This window comes from Hyperolius riggenbachi, chromosome 10 (genome assembly GCF_040937935.1).
Source record: "Hyperolius riggenbachi isolate aHypRig1 chromosome 10, aHypRig1.pri, whole genome shotgun sequence".
NCBI classification, from domain to species: Eukaryota; Metazoa; Chordata; class Amphibia; order Anura; family Hyperoliidae; genus Hyperolius; species Hyperolius riggenbachi.
Window position 1 is genome coordinate 236797948 of NC_090655.1, and position 21501 is coordinate 236819448.

Below are 21501 nucleotides of genomic sequence, written 5' to 3' on the forward strand. Positions count from 1 at the left end.
ACGGCTCAATTTTTGTTGGCAGAGCGAACAGATGGCTTTGGTCCGATCTGAGGCACACACATTAAAAAATTTCCACACCGCTGAGCCACCCTGGGATGTGGGCACTATGGGGACCTCAGCAGCTGATGCTGAAGGGCAAGTTGGCTGGCTGTACATAGGTGGCGATACATGGTGCCGGACTCTGCCACCAGCTGTTTCTGACGAAGAGCTGCCCCAGCTTCTTTCAGCAACTTCTCTCCTCCTACTACTCTCTGACTCCCCCTCTGAACTGTCCCCCTCTTCATCTCCTCTATTGGGAACATACAGAGGATCCCTATTACCGTCATCATCGTAGTCATCCTGCCCAGCTTCGCTTGCCTCAGACAAATCCAAACTTGCACCATCAGTAGGTCCTTCATCCTCCTGACACGTTACATCCATAGTGTTGCCGCGTAACTCAGACATATTAGCTGGTGAAAATTCATCTGGCTGTAACAACAATGGCTGTGCATCAGTGATTTCAACACTAAATAATTCTTGCGAAGTGTCAAATGCAGCGGAAGTGGTGCTAGTAGTAGCGCTGGTGGCTGAGCAAGATGAGGTGTTCTGTGTCGCTAAATACTCAACCACGTCCTGACAATCTTGGGAGGTGATGGGACGTGCCTTCTTCCGAGCACTGTACTGTGGGCCAGGTCCACACGAAATTGCATTTACACGACCTCGCGCAGACCTGCCGGGTGGCCTTCCTCTGCCTCTGCCACTACCTCTTCCTCTACCTGTTTTGTCCATATCGGGTATGCACGGAGTGGTATATCACACTGCGTGCACTCACGTAGGTAGGTGGGTTCACTTAACTGCACAGGTATGCGCACTGATGCGGTGGGTTCACTGAACAGTACAGGTATACAGTGGCAGGTTCACTGAACACAACAGGTATGCAGTGGCGGGTTCACTGAACAGGTATACAGTGGCGGGTCCACTGAACAGAACAGGTATACAGTGGCGGGTTCACTGAACAGGTATACAGTGGCGGGTCCACTGAACAGAACAGGTATACAGTGGCGGGTTCACAGAACAGGTATGCAGTGGCAGGTTCACTGAACACAACAGGTATGCAGTGGCGGGTTCACTAAACAGGTATACAGTGGCGGGTCCACTGAACAGAACAGGTATACAGTGGCGGGTTCACTGAACAGGTATACAGTGGCGGGTCCACTGAACAGAACAGGTATACAGTGGCGGGTTCACAGAACAGGTATGCAGTGGCAGGTTCACTGAACACAACAGGTATGCAGTGGCGGGTTCACTGAACAGGTATACAGTGGCGGGTCCACTGAACAGAACAGGCATACAGTGGCGGGTCCACTGAACAGAACAGGTATACAGTGGCGGGTCCACTGAACAGAACAGGTATACAGTGGCGGGTCCACTGAACAGAACAGGTATACAGTGGCGGGTTCACAGAACAGGTATGCAGTGGCAGGATCACTGAACACAATAGGTATGCAGTGGCGTGTTCACTAAACAGGTATACAGTGGCGAGTCCACTGAACAGAACAGGTATACAGTGGCGGGTTCACAGAACAGGTATGCAGTGGCAGGATCACTGAACACAATAGGTATGCAGTGGCGGGTCCACTGAACAGAACAGGTATACAGTGGCGGGTCCACTGAACAGAACAGGTATACAGTGGCGGGTTCACTGAACAGGTATACAGTGGCGGGTCCACTGAACAGAACAGGTATACAGTGGCGGGTTCACAGAACAGGTATGCAGTGGCAGGTTCACTGAACACAACAGGTATGCAGTGGCGGGTTCACTGAACAGGTATACAGTGGCGGGTCCACTGAACAGAACAGGTATACAGTGGCGGGTCCACTGAACAGAACAGGTATACAGTGGCGGGTCCACTGAACAGAACAGGTATACAGTGGCGGGTTCACAGAACAGGTATACAGTGGCGGGTCCACTGAACAGAACAGGTATACAGTGGCGGGTTCACTGAACAGGTATACAGTGGCGGGTCCACTGAACAGAACAGGTATACAGTGGCGGGTCCACTGAACAGAACAGGTATACAGTGGCGGGTCCACTGAACAGAACAGGTATACAGTGGCGGGTTCACAGAACAGGTATGCAGTGGCAGGATCACTGAACACAATAGGTATGCAGTGGCGTGTTCACTAAACAGGTATACAGTGGCGGGTCCACTGAACAGAACAGGTATACAGTGGCGGGTTCACTGAACAGGTATACAGTGGCGGGTCCACTGAACAGAACAGGTATACAGTGGCGGGTTCACAGAACAGGTATGCAGTGGCAGGTTCACTGAACACAACAGGTATGCAGTGGCGGGTTCACTGAACAGGTATACAGTGGCGGGTCCACTGAACAGAACAGGTATACAGTGGCGGGTCCACTGAACAGAACAGGTATACAGTGGCGGGTCCACTGAACAGAACAGGTATACAGTGGCGGGTTCACAGAACAGGTATATAGTGGCGGGTCCACTGAACAGAACAGGTATACAGTGGCGGGTTCACAGAACAGGTATGCAGTGGCAGGATCACTGAACAGGTATGCAGTGGCAGGATCACTGAACAGGTATGGAGTGGCAGGATCACAGTACAGGTATGCAGTGGGCTGAGGGCTCACTGAACAGAACAGGTATGCAGTGGCAGGATCACTGAACAGGTATGGAGTGGCAGGATCACAGTACAGGTATGCAGTGGGCTGAGGGCTCACTGAACAGAACAGGTATGCAGTGGCAGGATCACTGAACAGGTATGCAGTGGCAGGATCACAGTACAGGTATGCAGTGGGCTGAGGGCTCACTGAACAGAACAGGTATGCAGCCAGGAAGAAGTTAAGCCTAACTAATCTTTCCCTATATGAGAGACTGCAGCAGCTCGCCCTACTCTCACTAATGCAGGCACACGAGTGGCCGTAATGGCCGCCGCTGCCTGCCTTATATAAGGGGGGGTGGGGCTCCAGGGGCTAGTGTAGCCTAATTGGCTACACTGGGCCTGCTGACTGGGATGTAGAGGGTCAAAGTTGACCCTCAGTGCATTATGGGGCGAACCGAACTTCTTCCGCAAAAGGTTCGCGTGCGGTACCCGCACGCGAACCACCTACGTTCGCCGGCGAACCGTTCGGCCCAACTCTACTCACCATTGCGCTCCCGTACCCAAGAGTGTTCTGCGCAGGCGCATAAGTAGATGCCGACCTGGCGAGGTCAGCATCTGCAGCGGAGGGTATCCGGGGACCGGAGCAGTGCTTTTCAGTGCTGCTAGATTTGGGCGCAGCCGGCGCCTCCATAGACTACAATAGGAATCACTCCTATTGCAGCGCTCAGTGAGTAACGTCGGCGGCGTCAGAAGACGGAGCCGAGGTTGCAATTGCTGGAAGCCGAATTATTTCATTCCCTACCATCCATGGCGGCCTGGAGGGGGAATAGACTAGTAATTAAATTGGCCCGGACTTGTGCAGAAGCAGGATCAGCCGTATACTGTTGTATCCTGCGCCCAAGTCTACCGGCGCCCATTTCAAATGTACTCCCGGGGACACCGGAGCTGCAGTGAGGGACAGATAGGCTGTCAGGGGCTGGAGGAAGCACAAGGTAAGTAGATCTTTTTTTTTTTTCTTTTTGCTCGGATGTATTCTTGTAAGTATGCATATATCGACTTATCCATAAAAGAAACAACTGAGAAGCAAAGGGGGGCATATAGATTTAGATGCAAAACAGGGACTGTGCAAAAGAGGGACAGTTTAGGGGTATATTCCTCTTCTTGTACAACAAGCCAATGACCAGACCGAGTCGTGCTCTGCGACCAATACCTAACGCAACCTGATGACGGGACAAGAAGTAGTTTACCAAATTAGCGAGATACAAAGGAGCAGGCCGCAGTTAGCATATGTTCCACAAGATGGCGATTTCACTTATACTAAATGGAACGCAATTCAGTGGCTGGCAGGAAGTAGACAGGAGACATTGCTGGGACTGGCAGAGCAGGTAATACCGTAACAGGCTGACTATTACTGTTATTATGTTATATGTGATATTTAACACGTGGTCTCCTCTTCACCATCTGTTTATAGAGGAAAATCATAGGAGATTGTATCGCTAGTCTACTTCAGGGGACCCAGCAGGAAACCTCGTAAAGACATTCAGCTAACGACGTGATTAGTTGGACAGCACCCTCTGAAGGGTGCTAGGCTTCCAATATGTTGTAGTAAACTATGTCTGCACTATTCTGCCAATCACAATGCTTTGTGCTGGAAGAGGTTACTGCGAGTGGAGCACTGTTCCCTACCAGGTTTCCTGCTGGGTCCCCTAAAGTAGAGGCACTTCCTGCTTCTCAGCTGGGGCTCTAGTGGCTAATGTGAGAGGCAGGGAAGTACAGAGCAGCAACGCCCCAGAAAGGGCAGATGGGACCTCGAGCACCTGGATGAGTGTGTGCTGCCTGTAATCCTCCCCGCTGGGCACAGTAAGGGGGGGATTAGTTATGCAACAAGAGAATCAATTAAATGGTTGCGCATTTAACCAAGATGCACCTGATAAATACTCACTGTGGCAAATGAAGAGAAAGATCCGCACCACCTTCAGAAAAGCTTAGTCTGTTTTATTGGAAAAAAACATACAAATTTAAAAAGAACTTTAAGGCAGGACAGTCCACTGTTTCGGGCTCCTGCCCATCTTCATGCTGCCTAGTTCTGAAGTAACATACAAAAACACCAACATATATACAGAGAAACAACCAATCACTGAGTATATACTAATTAGAGGACCTGATGGGAAACAGCCTATTTACATATCTTGCCAATACATCTTAGAGGCATGCCTGATTTTGATATTTTTTTATTCAGCCATTATTGACAGTTATTTTTTGAATGTTTGGATCTTGCTCAGATCCACCAATGGGGGAGTTGGAGGTGTGACTAGATATGTAAATAGGCTGTTTCCCATCAGGTCCTCTAATTAGTATATACTCAGTGATTGGTTGTTTCTCTGTATATATGTTGGTGTTTTTGTATGTTACTTCAGAACTAGGCAGCATGAAGATGGGCAGGAGCCCGAAACAGTGGACTGTCCTGCCTTAAAGTTCTTTTTAAATTTGTATGTTTTTTTCCAATAAAACAGACTAAGCTTTTCTGAAGGTGGTGCGGATCTTTCTCTTCATTTGCCACAGTTTGAGTCCCATGGTGTCCGGGACTATTAGATCTGCACACCTGACCATCTGGAATTGATGGAAGCCAAGCAAGTGCGACTCCACACTCAAAATTCCTGATAAATACTCACTGCATAGGGCTAATAAGCTTCACAAAGGCACAATTGTGCTCATTGCAGTAGAACAGGTGCATTAAGAACGAATGCATCTCACAATACAAATAATGGAAGTAAACGTATGCATTACACATTATTCAGCTTATTTTAGGGGACCTTACTCTTCTCTTATTGAGAGAGACATCGGTTCCACGCTGCGAAGCATGTTTGCAGGGACGCCGCGTGCAGGCTTCTCTCAGGGTCCCCACCCTAGGGGAGGGGGGTATTAGTTAAGTGGAAAAAAGAAAAATTTAACTTCTACCAGCCCCCTGCAGCTGCTCCCTGTGCCTGCGCCATCAATGACTGATCCTTCGGTCCCCCGCAGCGACCCTCTGTCACTTGGATGCACAGCCCTGATCTGCGCATCTCCTGATCACGCTCCCGTGGATGGGAGCGCTCAGTGCATGCGGAGTACGGAAAAAATCTCTACTGCGCATACACAGAACGTTCACGGCAACAGAAACAGGATTGAGGACATGCATGTGCAGTGGAAGTCAGCTGGAAGAGGGTCGCTACAGAGGACTAGAGGAACACTATAGTGACAGCGTGGGTACAGGGCAGCTGCAGAGGGCTGGAAGAAGCTCCAGGTAAGTTAAAGTCTCCCCCTCCCACCCAGTTTAGATTCACTTTAATATGCTGGGTGTGTGTGTGTGTGTGTGTGTGTGTGTGGGGGGGGGGGGGGGGGGCGTATTGAGGAGCATATCTGGCTACTATACTGGATAGGGGGAGCTGCTTAATACTGTATGAGAGCACATCAGGCTATTGTGCTGGGGAGGGGCTAAAACTGGGGGCATGTCTGCTAGCTATTCTGGGGCAGGCACTTTGGAATCTTTGCCTCTATTGCTGGAGAACCTTGTCGAGGCCCTGCCTACTGGACACAGACAAGGACTTGGGGGAAGGGGGGGGGGGGGGGAATAGCATGGTGGTTGTTTCGGAAGATAGAAAGATGGGTGGTAGATCAAAATGTTCTGGTTTAACCCCCCTGGCGGTATGAAAAATTCCGCCAGGGGGCAGCGCACCAGTTTTTTTTATTTTTTATTTTTTTTAAATCATGTAGCGAGCCCAGGGCTCGCTACATGATAGCCGCTGCTCAGCGGCATCCCCCCAGCCCCGCCGATCGCCTCCGGCGATAGGCGATCAGGAAATCCCGTTCAAAGAACGGGTTTTCCTGGAGGGCTTCCCCCGCCGCTATGGCGACGGGGCGGGATGACGTCACCGACGTCGGGACGTCATTGGGAGTCCCGAAGAACCCCTCGGCGCTGCTTGGCACTGATTGGCCAGGCAGCGCACGGGGTCTGGGGGGGTGGGGCAAGCGCCGCATCAGATAGCGGCGATCGGGCAGGGGCCGGCGGCGATCAGAGTGCTGGCGCAGCTAGCAAAGTGCTAGCTGCGTCCAGCAAAAAAAAATTATGAGAATCGGCCCAGCAGGGCCTGAGCGGCACCCTCCGGCGGCTTACCCCGTGTCCAGCACAGGGTTACCGCTAAGGAGGTTAACAAGAGTCAGAATTTGTGGTGGCTTCATCCACCGCGCGCATCCTGGTTCATGTTCCCATGGCTGGGAGCATCCTGTGCAGTACTAGAAAATCTCTCCTGGCGACAGTAGCGCGAACTAGGATCTGGGCAGCCAGGGCTGCACAGCCGCAGTGGATGGGGACCGGCAGAACAGAAAGTAAGCCATGGCGGGGGACCGGAGGAACGTTCCAGGTATGCGCGGGCACAGGACAGCTGCAGGAGGCTGGAGGATCACTTAGTGACAGCTGCAGGGGGCTGGCAGAAGCCCCAGGTAAGTAGAACTTTTTTTTTTTTTTTTGCAATCTTCAGTTCTGCTTTAAAGTTATCTTGTAATAAAAAAAGGTGCCCCTGAGGGTTACTTACCTCAGGAGGGGGAAGCCTCTGGATCCTAAAGGGGCTTCCCCCATCCTGTTCAGCCATCTGGCTTCCCCAGAAACACACAATACACAGTAGGGTCTCTCCGCTCAAGCTCTGGTGGGAATAGCTGAGCCCGGTCGGGTCCGCTGTACTGCGCAGGCGCACATCGCTCACACCTGCACACCCAGTTGGGATCGGATATTTCCGCCGGAGCCTGAGTTGAGAGCGGCTACTGTGCATGTGCGCAGCCTGACAATCGACCGCCAAGGAGATCCTCAGGAGGTCCCACCGCTGGATCCCACTGAGGAGAAAGGGGGAAGCCTCTTTAGGATCCAGAGGCTTCCCCCTCCCAATGTAAGTACCTTCCAGGGGATTTTTTTTGTTACAGATTCTCTTTAAGATTGACTGGGTTTGCCGCATGCCTGTTTCAGGTGTGTAATTCAGACACTACTGATGCATGACAGATCAACAAGACTGCCAGTCAACTGGTATTGTTTAAAAGAAAATAAATATGTCAGCCTCCATATTCCTCTTATTTCAGTGGTCCTTTTAACTGAACCTCCCCACTCCACACACACACATCAGTAATAGTGCAGTTTAGACCACAGAACTAAAATCTTCCTCCACAGTGCATGGTGATTGGAAACAGAGAAACCTATCAAATGTCTGTTTTGGATGAAGCTCCTTCTTGCATTCTGTCTCACCACCGTATTCCCCATATTCCAGGAGGAGGGGATTATCTGGAAGGACAGAAGGATCAGGAGGAGAACATTGTGATGGAAGATCAGACGAATCCACCACATCATCAGGTAGAGGCTGCGTGGACAACCAATGCTGGTTATGTTATGATCTATATATATATTGGTTGTTTTGTTAAATGTATGATTTGTCCCTCATGTTTTCAGGATTGCAGCTTGACAGATTGTAATATTAGTATTAAAGAAAAAATAAAAGATGATGAAGATGTGACAAAGGAGAGGCAACATTTAGGAGCACACAAGGAGCTCTTCAAGGACCCCATGATGGAGAATCAGCCGCCCCTCACATCACCGGGTAAGAGGAGACCTTCATTTCTTGTAATGGAGAAAGTAGTACACAGAGGATCCACCTAGATTCCCCATCATCTGATACACATAGACACAATGTATTCAGAAGCAAACTTCCAATAATTCAGCTATAAGTGAACATTTGTGGTTACCCACAATGCACCACTACTGAATATGCAAATGATCTCTTCGCCCCTGTAAGCCAGACCAGCATCCAGAACCGCTGGTTTATAACAAGCCTATAGCTTTACATTTTACACAGCCACATCAACCCCACATGCAGGCAGCCTGTTTTAAGAAGGCAAATTACACCAAGCATTGCTTTTTAGTAGAAGGGCTTTTCAGTCTCTTTTATCCCCCTATACATTCCTAGTGGTTTGGGTCACCCCGAGCTGCTTGGTTACTGTGTTGTACAATGTGTTCAGGCAGTTTGTGTTTCCTACAGATGGATACAGTAACAGAATCCCAGCAGAGAGAGGTACAGGTCCTCTTTATTTCCAGGATTGTCCACAGGAAGATCCCACCATCACACACCATTATCAGGTAGGTAGAATTGAGGGTCTACAGTTTTAATGTGGCTCCCATTTGTATGTGGATATATTCTTCTCTGCAGTAGTGGTTTATAACTTGCTCACATTTTAAATGCAGCATTTTTATCATTGTCATTTATTAGGCCCAAGACAATAAGCTGACATACTTGAAGACTGAAGTTAAAGAAGAAGGAGATGCATTTAGGAGGGGTAATCAGGAGTCTATGGTGGTAGATGAAGGAAAGGGGGCAATCAAAGAAGAAGAATCCTTTGTAGAGATTGGGAAAGGTAGGCTGTGAAACACTGAATTGCTACCTGCAAAAAATCAGCCTTGACCATTTAAAGCAAACTTATTTTGTGCTTAAAAGTGAAATATATTACCTTTTTTTTTATCTATTCCCTCCACACAGGGTGTTTCTCTGCCACGCAAAAGCTGTATGGTCTGTAATTCGTTATCGGTGATAGTTTTAGTTTGACTTAGGTCCAATGGAAGAGAAAGTGTCATTTACGTTCCTGGATTGTTAAAGGAAACCTTCAGGCTGTTCGCTCCCTCGCCGTCCTCCTGGGCCGCCTGGATCCTCCTCTAGCCGCCCCGGTAATTCCTCAAGTTGGGGCATACTGCGCATGGGCCTCCCAGCCATGTACGCATGCTCCCATCGCTGGGTGTGTCCTGTGCCTGGACAGTACTGCTATGCAGGTGCAGATCGCTCCCAGCAGAGGGAGAGCAGTGGGGGTGAGAGCGCAGACGGGCTGCGCATGCACCAACTAGCCCTGACTGGAGGTATTACCGGGTCATCTAGCGGAGGCCCCAGGAGGTCAGCGAAAAAGCAGATAGCCTGAAGTGGGCCGGAGGAAGCTCCATGTATGCATACATTTTTTTTAATCCCCGTCGGGTTCAATTTAACCCTTACAGTGAGAATACAGGGACACAGCCTAGTTCTGTATAGGCTCGGGACTGTACATACAGATTTTTGTCACATGTCACTTCAAATACCATTTAAACCAATATTCAGCCTGTTGTAGAATGAATATCATAAGATGCTGTACACCATATGAAAGGCCCATCTCCATTCCTCTGTATAACATCATAGCACCTACAAATGAGGAGGAGACACTGTACACCATATGAAAGGCCCATCTCCATTCCTCAGTATAACATAATACCAACACATGAGAAGGAGATACTGTACACCATATGAAAGGTCCATCTCCATTCCTCAGTATAACATCATAGCACCAACAAATGAGGAGGAGATACTGTACACCATATGAAAGGTCAATCTCCATTCCTCAGTATAACATCATAGCACCGACAAATGAGGAGGAGATACTGTACACCATATGAAAGGTCCATCTCCATTCCTCAGCATAACATCATAGTACCAACAAATGAGGAGGAGATACTGTACACCATATGGAAGGTCCATCTCAATTCATCCATTGACTTTCATCTGAGAATTGTGAGAAATAATTTTGCTTTTAATAATAATTCTCTCCAATAGATGGGCTTTATGTTGGGAACACCATGAAGGAACATCCTGTATTACAATCAGACAATGCTGCAGAAGATGAGGGTGTCACACAATGTTCTTCAGGACAAAAGCCTCATCATAGAGATCACATTGCAGATAGAAGAACAGCACCCTCTAGTGGTGAGGAGTCTTGTGATAAATCACTGACCAGAGATATATGTGGAGGACACATGGAATGTTCTGGTCCTGACCTGATGAGGTCTCCTGCTACATCAGATGAAGCCACATCCAGAAATAATAAAAAATATCCTTCTTCCGAACCTTCCACAGCATCTTCTCTTGCTGACCACCAGAAAGAACCCCTTCAAAGGCCTCCATTTTCATGTTCAGATTGTGGGAAATGTTTTTCTGTGGAAAGATATCTTCATAAACACCAGAAGAGTCACACTTCCAAACGCCGGTATTCCTGTTCAGAGTGTGAGAAAAGTTTTGTAAAGAAAGAATCATTACTCCTACACCAGAGAAGTCACACTGGTGAGCAGCCATTTCCCTGTCCCGAATGTGGGAAATGTTTTGTTCTTAAGGCACGTCTTCTGGCTCACCAGAGAATCCACACTGGCGAGCATCCTTTTTCGTGTTCTGAGTGTGGTAAAAATTTCACCTGGAAATCCAGCCTCCTTGCTCACCAGAGATCCCACACTGGTGAGCGGCCTTTTCCATGTTCAGAGTGTGGGAAATGCTTCTCTGAGGAGGGGTCTCTCCTTTTACACCAGAGAACCCACACTGGGGAGCGCCCTTTTTCATGTTCAGAGTGCGGAAAAGGTTTTTTTGTGAAAGGGAGACTCATCTCGCACCAGCAAATTCACACTGGTGATCATTCCTTTTCTTGCTCCCAGTGTGGGAAAGGTTTCAGTCAGAAGTCTGACCTTCTCAGACACCAAAGGAGCCATACGGGCGAGCGGCCGGTTACATGTTCAGAGTGTGGGAAATGCTTCCCTGAGGTAAGGAATCTCAATTTGCACTTGAGGACTCACACGGGTGAGCGGCCTTTTCTTTGTTCAGAGTGTGGGAAATGTTTCTCTGCGAAGAGTTCTCTCATTTCCCACCGGCGCATTCACACAGGGAAACTGCCTTTCTCCTGTTCAGAGTGTGGACGAGGTTTCACTACAAAAGGAGAGTTTGTTAGACACCAGAGAGCGCACACTGGCGAGCGCCCATTTACATGCTCTGAGTGTGGGAAAGGCTTCTTTGGGAAACAGGACCTTATAAGGCATCAGAGTTCTCACACTGATGAACGTCCTTTTTTATGTACAGAGTGTGGGAAATGTTTTAAAAATAACCGAAACCTAATTGCCCATCGGAATCTACACTCCCAGTGAAGATGTGTGCATCATATCTGTTAATTGCTGTTATTTGTAAGATAAGGCTGAGTATTACCATATATAAAATAGCCAGTCCTGAGACCTCCACCTGTAATGCATCCCAGTTTAGTTGGGCTCTCTGGCTCTGTAAACTCCCACCTGGGAGTCTGATGTATTTAGAGCTCCTCTCCCCTCCCCCCCCCCCCCCCCCTGTGCAATGACAAGGGGACAGCAGCATATGTCATTATCACCATGGTGGCTGAACACATATTACCATTGTGGCTGCCACCCCCTGCCACACTGTATAACCTGGAAAGTGATATTACTTTTTAAAACTGGTGAGTGTGCACCATCCTGATTTCCCTGTGATCTCTCTACATCTCTGTGGTGGTGAGCCTCTATCTGTGCTCTCAGATCTATTACACGCATCTTACCCCCAGTGCCTGATACATGTTAGAATGGTTGCCCTGTAGAATGTACAGGGCAGAAGAAGATCTGTGTATTTCCTTCACCTCATTTGAATTGAAGTGGCTGTACTGGTGATGAAATGTCTTGTAGAACACTAAAAGCTGTTCACTGGAAATTACCTTATATTTTCTTTACCTGCTGTATTCCATGATGGGATAAATGAAAACCTTTACAGACATAGTGGACTGTCTTTTACACAGCTGTACATCAACGGACCACAAAGCTGACACTCTCTCAGGGCTGATCTCTGCTGTGCAAGGGATTCTGGAACTTCAGTTTAAAAAAATGACCTTATTTCACTGAGACAGAAGCGGATGCAAATGGGTTTAATTATGTTTCTATGAAGGACTAAAATAAAATTTCTAATTTCACAAATACGGCATATGGAGATATCATTATTAATTCATCAAAGTGTATTGCTTATTTCAGCCTTGTGTTGGTGTTCTGTGGCCTGGCTTCTCACTGCTTCTCTTATGACTTACCTCACCCATATTTTCCACTTCTATTACATATTTCAGTTGCTTTTTACTTTCAGAAGATTTGTACATACCCTAGATGGAGGTCGGTAAAAATTAATGATAAATGACAGATCGCTGCAAATGACAGCTCAGTGACGTTATAATAGACCCTGCAACAACAGGAGTGGGAGGAGGGGGGCACTTCTCCTCCCTCCCTCTCCTGTGCAGAGTAAGTGCTTATATATATATATATATATATATATATATATATATATATATATATATATCCTAATCCATACTGCTTTGCATCTCCTCTTCCTCCGGGCATCTGCACGCTCTATGCTGACATCATCCTTTGGCTCCCGATGCATGCCATGTCACCAGGAGCCTCAGGAGGGCAGCATAGAGCATACAGATGCCTGAGGAAGAGGAGACCTAATACAGTATAGACTAACCAGCAAGCTCATGGTGACCCAGAACTCATTGGAGTGTGTAAGGGACTACAATGGTCCTAAAAGCCCCCTTACTAAGATGTTAAGAAAAACAAAAATTTGCTTTCCTAAAACAGAAAGAATTTGCGATAATTCAGGTTGGAGTGAGCTCGAGATGTCTCCCAGAGCACCACTGCTGAATATATGCAAATTAACCATTGTACCCTTAGAAGCTAAACACACCTCCAGAACCGCTGGAATGCAATGATGTGTCAGCTTGTTAAATTGTACAGAGCCATAATAATCCAACATGCATACAGACTGTTTCGGATTGTTTGATCCTCATCAGTGCATGGCATGGATTAATCTGGCTCTATGGAGTAGGGCTTGTAAACCGAGAGGTACAGACTAACCAGCAAGCTCATGGTGACCCAGAACTCATTGGAGTGTGTAAGGGACTACAATGGTCCTAAAAGCCCCCTTACTAAGATGTTAAGAAAAACAAAAATTTGCTTTCCTAAAACAGAAAGAATTTGCGATAATTCAGGTTGGAGTGAGCTCGAGATGTCTCCCAGAGCACCACTGCTGAATATATGCAAATTAACCATTGTACCCTTAGAAGCTAAACACACCTCCAGAACCGCTGGAATGCAATGATGTGTCAGCTTGTTAAATTGTACAGAGCCATAATAATCCAACATGCATACAGACTGTTTCGGATTGTTTGATCCTCATCAGTGCATGGCATGGATTAATCTGGCTCTATGGAGTAGGGCTTGTAAACCGAGAGGTACAGACTAACCAGCAAGCTCATGGTGACCCAGAACTCATTGGAGTGTGTAAGGGACTACAATGGTCCTAAAAGCCCCCTTACTAAGATGTTAAGAAAAACAAAAATTTGCTTTCCTAAAACAGAAAGAATTTGCGATAATTCAGGTTGGAGTGAGCTCGAGATGTCTCCCAGAGCACCACTGCTGAATATATGCAAATTAACCATTGTACCCTTAGAAGCTAAACACACCTCCAGAACCGCTGGAATGCAATGATGTGTCAGCTTGTTAAATTGTACAGAGCCATAATAATCCAACATGCATACAGACTGTTTCGGATTGTTTGATCCTCATCAGTGCATGGCATGGATTAATCTGGCTCTATGGAGTAGGGCTTGTAAACCGAGAGGTACAGACTAACCAGCAAGCTCATGGTGACCCAGAACTCATTGGAGTGTGTAAGGGACTACAATGGTCCTAAAAGCCCCCTTACTAAGATGTTAAGAAAAACAAAAATTTGCTTTCCTAAAACAGAAAGAATTTGCGATAATTCAGGTTGGAGTGAGCTCGAGATGTCTCCCAGAGCACCACTGCTGAATATATGCAAATTAACCATTGTACCCTTAGAAGCTAAACACACCTCCAGAACCGCTGGAATGCAATGATGTGTCAGCTTGTTAAATTGTACAGAGCCATAATAATCCAACATGCATACAGACTGTTTCGGATTGTTTGATCCTCATCAGTGCATGGCATGGATTAATCTGGCTCTATGGAGTAGGGCTTGTAAACCGAGAGGTACAGACTAACCAGCAAGCTCATGGTGACCCAGAACTCATTGGAGTGTGTAAGGGACTACAATGGTCCTAAAAGCCCCCTTACTAAGATGTTAAGAAAAACAAAAATTTGCTTTCCTAAAACAGAAAGAATTTGCGATAATTCAGGTTGGAGTGAGCTCGAGATGTCTCCCAGAGCACCACTGCTGAATATATGCAAATTAACCATTGTACCCTTAGAAGCTAAACACACCTCCAGAACCGCTGGAATGCAATGATGTGTCAGCTTGTTAAATTGTACAGAGCCATAATAATCCAACATGCATACAGACTGTTTCGGATTGTTTGATCCTCATCAGTGCATGGCATGGATTAATCTGGCTCTATGGAGTAGGGCTTGTAAACCGAGAGGTACAGACTAACCAGCAAGCTCATGGTGACCCAGAACTCATTGGAGTGTGTAAGGGACTACAATGGTCCTAAAAGCCCCCTTACTAAGATGTATGGATTAGGTTAATATGCCTGCAGAGTTGTGAGCAGATCTAGTTGGCACAGATACCTTAAGTACTTACTTGCTCCAGCACCTGCTGGAGCCTGGAGCACTCCCTGCTCTCCCTGCCTCTAGCATCCTGTCCCGATGGTTACGGCGATGCCTCCTATGACATCATAGGATGCAGCACCGGAAGATAGGACGCTAGCGGCGAACAGAGAGCAGTCAGTGCAGCACTGCTGCTGCTTGCTGGAGCCTGCCCTGGAGCATGTAAGTATCTGTGACAAGCCAACTAGTCCGCTTGCAACTCTGCAGGGCGGGAGGGGGCACCACAGCCAGCACTCAAACCAATCAGCACCCAAAACTCCCACCCAAACCAAACAGCACCTGAAACTCCCACCCAAACTAAGCAGCCAGCACCCACTCTTCCCACCCAAAGCAAGAAGCACCCTAAACTCCCACCCAAAGCAAGCAGCTCCCAAAACTTCTACCCAAAGCAAGCAGCACCCAAAGCACCCTTCCAGTACCCAAAGCACCCTTCCAGCACCCAAACCACCCTCCCAGCACCCAAACCATCCTCCCACACACCCAGCACCCAAACAACCCAAAGAATTTCATGTGTGGGAGCGAACGTTTCTTGCATTTCATGTGTCGGAGGAAGTGATTGTTGCATTTCATGTGTTTAAGGTTTGTAACAAGTGTAGGTTATGTGGGTGGGGCTGTGTGTGGGTGGGGCTTGAGGATGGGTGAGTGTGGCTTGTGGGTGTATGGGGCACCATAATCTATTGCCCGGGTGCCCCATGAGTGCTCGGGTGAATCGGGTGCTCCAGTTATGAAAACCATAAAGAAAGCATCAGCCAGAGTCAGTTTCTCAACCTCTAGTCGTAATGCAGTGGTGACTGTAGAACACAAGAAAAAAAAAAGCTTTATAATAAGCATTGGAATAATTTAGATGTTTTAAGTAAAGTATGAGCACATATATTTATAAGTAAGATGTATATGCATACCGACTTATCTGTAGGACCTGAAAGAGGAACAATCGAGAAGCAAAAGGGGACAGAGGGATCTAGTTGCAAAATAAAGACTGTGCAGAAGAGGGATAGTTTAGGTAGTGTATTCCTCTTCTACAAGCCATGGCCAGCCTGAGTAGTGCTGTGCGACTAACACAACTTGACAACGGGACAAATTGTACAAGTATAGAAGCAGGTTGCAGTTACCATATTTTCCACAAGATGGCAATCTCAGTTATACTAAATGGAATGCTCAGTAGCTGGGAGGAAGTAGAGAGGAGACATTGCTGGGACTGGCAACAGAGAAGGTAATAACAGACTATTACTGTCATTCTTATTATATTATTATTATTTGATCTTTACCACGAAAGACCTCCTCCCCATCACCTACATGCATAGGTGGCTTTATCTCATCCCATTAACTGCAGATCCAATGCCCGCTGGACACAGGCTAGGACTCTGGATGGGACGGGGGGGGGGGGGGGGGGGTTAAGTTCTTGCTTAGGAAAAAAGAAAAAGGGGTGGTAATTAGCCAAAATTTTGTTCAAAATGTTCAGTAAGAGCTCGTTCACACTAAGGGCATTTTTGCCCTTTTTTCAAGAGCATCCAATTTTCAAAATCGCCCTAAGAACGCCTGTGCAATGAGAGAGTTCACATCTGAGCGGTTTGTTTCTGATCCGCTCACCAAAGCACTGCCTGTACCATTTTTGAGGCGATTTTGCCTCAATGGAAGGTACAGAAAAAATCAGGGCTGTGGAGTCGGAGTCGTGGAGTCGGGCAATTTTGGGTGCCTGGAGTCGGAGTCGGGAAAAAATGCACCGACTCCGACTCCTAATGAATTTGTAACTGTAATTAAAATAGAAAATATGATAAAATGTTCTATTTCTCAGATAATAGTCATTAAAATTAATGTATATATACAGTATATATACAGTAATAGCTGTGCTTAGTCCACAAAAATGAAATAAACCAATCAAAATTAGTTACTTGTGCTGCTTCAATAAAGCAGTCCCCGTATTTTTAAGGTCAGATATACATATCTGATTGTGACTGTTGTAGGGGCCATCGGGGCTGGGTAGTAGATGGGAGGTACATTTCCCCGGTATTTGGACTATGGTCACTTTAAAACCTTGTGTGGTCCTAGGAAAGGATTCCGGATTTTGGCAGCAAGCAGTTGCTGCTTGTTTTTTTTCTTTTCAGGGCCAGACTCCTGGGATGGGAGGGAAGGAAGGGCGGGCCTTCCCATCCCACCTAGGTACACACCTGGTTGTCAGTGGGGCTGAGAGCCTCACTAATATGATATTGATGAGATGCAAATTTATGCATTAGAAGCAGCTGCACAGGCAGTCTGAGGAGAGGTGTTGGAGGAGTAGCATGTCTGCTACGGAATCTCCTGACAAGGAATATTGGAGCACTTGATGGAAGCCAAACCATACCCTGGTCTGTTGTTAGTATGGTATTGGCCTGATGAAAACTGAACTTTGTTTGAACCTGCTGGACTTTATATTACCAAGCTGAAGTAAGCTGACTGTTTATTTTCCACTTGTTACTGCTGAACTGAAGCTGTTTTTCTTCTACCCCACAATAAACAGACTTTGTTTTATACATCTGTGTACTGCGTGCTGGCTGCGACCCCTCTAAACTTCACAACTGGTGCTCGGATGCGGGCAGCGCAGCACTGCAGGAAAAAGTTCCGTTTAAAAAGTGACATTTAAAGGGCCAGTCTCCTTGTCTGCATGATGGAGGAATTGGTGAAACAAATGGCCTTAGCAATTGTGCAGCTGCAGCAGAGCATGGTGTCTCAGCAGGCGAGTATGGTGACTCAACAGCAAGCCACGGAAGCCCTGTGAGAGGCCTCAGAAGCGCAAGCCAAAATACTGCTTGAGGCGGTGCAGAAGCTGGCCCAGGGGAGAGAGACAGCAGGAGCTGCCCCTAGCAACCAGGCGATAGTGAGAGCCAGTCACTTTCTGCAGAAACTAACACCCACAGATGATGTGGAAGCCTTTCTAAAAACGTTCGAAAGGACAGCAGAGCGGGAAGGGTGGCCGAAAGACAAATGGGCTGGTATCCTTGCACCGTTCCTGACGGGAGAACCCCAGAAGGCCTACTACGATCTCAACCCTGCAGACGCCCTCAACTATGATCGACTAAAGGCAGAGATCCTGGCCCGACTAGGTGTAACCACAGCGGTCCGGACACAGAGGGTGTACAGCTGGCAATACCGGATGGATTGTCCAGCCAGATCGCAGATGTATGACCTCATCCAACTGGCGACAAAGTGGCTGCAACCAGAGGTACTTACCGGGCCTGAGATGGTGGAGCGATTCGTGCTGGATCGTTTTCTGCGTGCCCTGCCAGTGGGACTACAGCGATGGGTCAGTCATGCAGACCCCAAAAAAGCGGAGCAGCTGGTGGAGATGGTGGAGAGATATACCGTAGTGGAAGATCTACTCTCTCCAAAGGGCCAGGTGGGCCCCATCTTATCCCGTGTTGCAAGGTTCCCAGACTCTGGAAAGGGTGCTTCACGGAACCCCGCAACCAGCATTACCAGCAATAGGGAAGTATTCCCAACAGCCGCTCAGGGGTTGCCATCTGCTATTGCTACACCTCGGAAGGGAGGTGCGATCCAGTGTTGGAGATGTTCTGCCTGGGGCCATACCAGAGCCCAGTGTCCACTGCAGGAGGAACCCATGCAGTGTGACATGCTACGGAGGGTGTCCTTTTTTGCCCAGGAGGTATGCCTGGCAGAGTGCCAGGAGAGCTTTGTGTGCCCCGTTAGTGTGAACCAGGTACCTGCTAAAGCCTTGCTAGACTCAGGCAGTATGGTAACCATGGTGCACGCTGATCTGATTGGAACAATTGACACTGTGCTAAAGCCGCTTAAGGTGGTGTGTATTCATGGAGACACAAAGACTTATCCTGTGGTACCAGTATCGATTTCAACTGACTGTGGGACAATTACTCACGCCGTCGGAGTGGTAAGAAACCTAATGTGTCAAGTAATATTGGGTCGAGACTTTCCACTGTTTTGGGAACTATGGGAGAATGTAAAATGGAAGTTATTTAAGGATTCTAAAAATAACTTAGCCCCTCCTCCCCCTACCAGAGAAATTGATGCACCAAGTCTGGACAAAGATGTTGCAGAAAATTTATTGCAAAATGATCATGTAGTATTGCAAAATGATGATGTATTATTGCAAAAGGATGATGTAATGTTGTAAATGGATGAAAATGTGACTGACCATCCTTGTCGGGACCCTGAGCAGGTTACTGAGGGGGGGGGGGGGGGATGATTCCCCATTACAGGTTATGTTGGGCGAGGATGATGAGGAATCTTCCCCCCAATCTATGCTCCCTGACCTGGATGTGTCAAAAGGGATTTTCATCACTGCGCAGATGCGGGATCCAACGTTATCCCATGCTAGACAACAGGTATCTGTTGTAAATGAAATTTCCCAGGAACCTGGGGCAGAGGAGAGATTCCCTCATTTTTCAGTTCATGGGGATATGTTATATCGGGTTGCAAAGGTCAGAGAAGAGGTTGTTGAGCAGCTGCTAGTGCCTCAAGAGTTTCGAAGGATGGTACTAGACTTGGCTCACAATGAAGCATTGGGAGGTCACCTGGGTGCCGAGAAAACGGAGGCGCGGATAACTGACAGGTTTTACTGGCCTGGGTTAAAGGCCGAAGTAAAGAATTACTGCGCTTCTTGCCCCACCTGTCAGTTAACCGCGCCAGTGTCCCATTTTCGAAACCCTTTGGTGCCCTTGCCAATAATCGAGGTGCCATTCGAGCGCATTGCCATGGATATAGTGGGGCCACTGGTAAAGTCTGCCAGGGGGCACCAATATATCCTTGTCATACTCGACTATGCTACTCGCTACCCGGAAGCCTTTCCGTTAAGAAAACCTACGTCCAAAGCGATCGCCTGAGAATTATTTAATATGTTCACTCGGACAGGTTTTCCTAAGGAAATCCTTACGGACCAAGGAACCCCGTTTATGTCTAAAGTTATGGCTGATGTGTGTAAACTGTTCCAGATCAAGCAGATGAGAACCTCTGTTTATCACCCTCAGAAAGATGGTCTGGTTGAACGGTTTAATAAGACCTTAAAAATGATGTTAAAAAGAGTTGTTCAAAGGGACGGAAAAGATTGGGATTGTTTATTGCCTGCGGTGATGTTTGCTGTTCGGGAGGTACCTCAAGCCTCCACAGGTTTTTCACCATTTGAACTGGTATATGGGGGCGCAGACCTCGAGGGTTGCTTGACTTGGTAAAAGAAACATGGGAAAGTGAGTCCAGTCCCCACAAAAGTGTGGTGGAACACGTTTCCCAGTTGCAAGAACGCATTGCCAAGGTGATGCCCCTTGTCAAGGAACACTGGCAGCCCAAGAAGCGCAGAGTCGGGTATATAACCGCTCCGCAAAAATCAGGCAGTTTCAGGTGGGGGATAGAGTGACAGTATTGATCCCCACCGTGGAGAGTAAATTCTTGGCCAGGTGGCACGGTCCCTTCGAGATCATTGAAAAAGTGGGGGAAGTGAATTATAAGGTACATCAGCCAGGGAGACGGAAACCCTATCAACTTTATCATGTCAATCTGTTAAAGCCCTGGGAAGAGAGAGAGACCGTTTCAGTTATGGTGGGTGTGAGTGTTGTACCTCAAATCAGCATTGAGGATGTGAAAGTAGCCCCCACTCTTTCCAAATCCCAGGTCCAACAGGTAAAAGAGTTTCGCCAGAGAAACAAGGGGATATTTTCGGATTTGCCTGGACTCACTAATATGGTTGAACACAACATTATTACTGAGCCCAGGGCTAAAGTGTTTGTCAGGCCCTATCGCATTCCGGCCCGCAGAAAGGCTGTTTCAGAGGAAATAAAACGCATGTTGGAATTGGACGTCATTGAAGAATCGCAGAGTGAATGGTCAAGCCCGATTGTTTTGGTACCCAAGCCAAACGGAACTTTGCGATTCTGTAATGATTTCCGGAAATTAAATGAAATTTTCAAATTTGATGGCTATCCCATGCCACGTGTGGATGAACTGATAGAGAGGTTAGGCCCAGCCCGCTACATAACCACGTTAGACCTGACCAAAGGATATTGGCAAATACCCTTGGCCAAAGAAGCCAGAGAGAAAACGGCATTTTTTACACCTGAGGGCCATTTTCAGTAGAAGAGAATGCCGTTTGGGTTACAGACTGCCCCTGCCACATTTCAAAGAGTCATGGACAGATTGTTCCATTGATCCACCACACCAAAGATATGCGTCGGTCTATTTAGACGACATCGTAATTTTTAGTTCAGACTGGGAGTCTCACCTTCCAAAGGTTCAAGCAGTCCTGGATGCATTAAGGAAGGCGGGTTTTACAGTGAACCCCAAGAAATGTGCCCTAGGTATGGAGGAAGCAAAATACTTGGGGTACATTGTCAGAAGGGGGTTGGTAAAACCCCAAATTAATAAAATTGAGGCAATCCAGGAATGGCCCTGCCCCCTCAGTAAGAAACAGGTTCGAGCTT

At 47.5% G+C, this 21501-nt stretch overlaps 2 protein-coding genes across 2 annotated transcripts in view; both read left to right on the plus strand.

Moving 5' to 3' along the window:
* LOC137534930 (zinc finger protein 585A-like) overlaps positions 1-12391 on the plus strand; it is a 45167-nt gene extending 32776 nt beyond the window's left edge. Inside the window, exons 10-14 of the mRNA XM_068256651.1 lie at positions 7899-7981; positions 8078-8225; positions 8664-8761; positions 8892-9036; positions 10251-12391. Coding sequence (XP_068112752.1) covers positions 7899-7981; positions 8078-8225; positions 8664-8761; positions 8892-9036; positions 10251-11599 — 1823 coding nt within the window. The 3' untranslated portion in view covers positions 11600-12391. The remainder of the gene's footprint in view (positions 1-7898; positions 7982-8077; positions 8226-8663; positions 8762-8891; positions 9037-10250) is intronic.
* Positions 12392-16260: 3869 nt separating this feature from the next.
* Positions 16261-21501, plus strand: part of LOC137536959 (zinc finger protein 84-like) — a 38671-nt gene continuing 33430 nt past the window's right edge. Inside the window, exon 1 of the mRNA XM_068259125.1 lies at positions 16261-16292. The gene's annotated coding sequence lies outside the window, so the exon portion shown is untranslated. The remainder of the gene's footprint in view (positions 16293-21501) is intronic.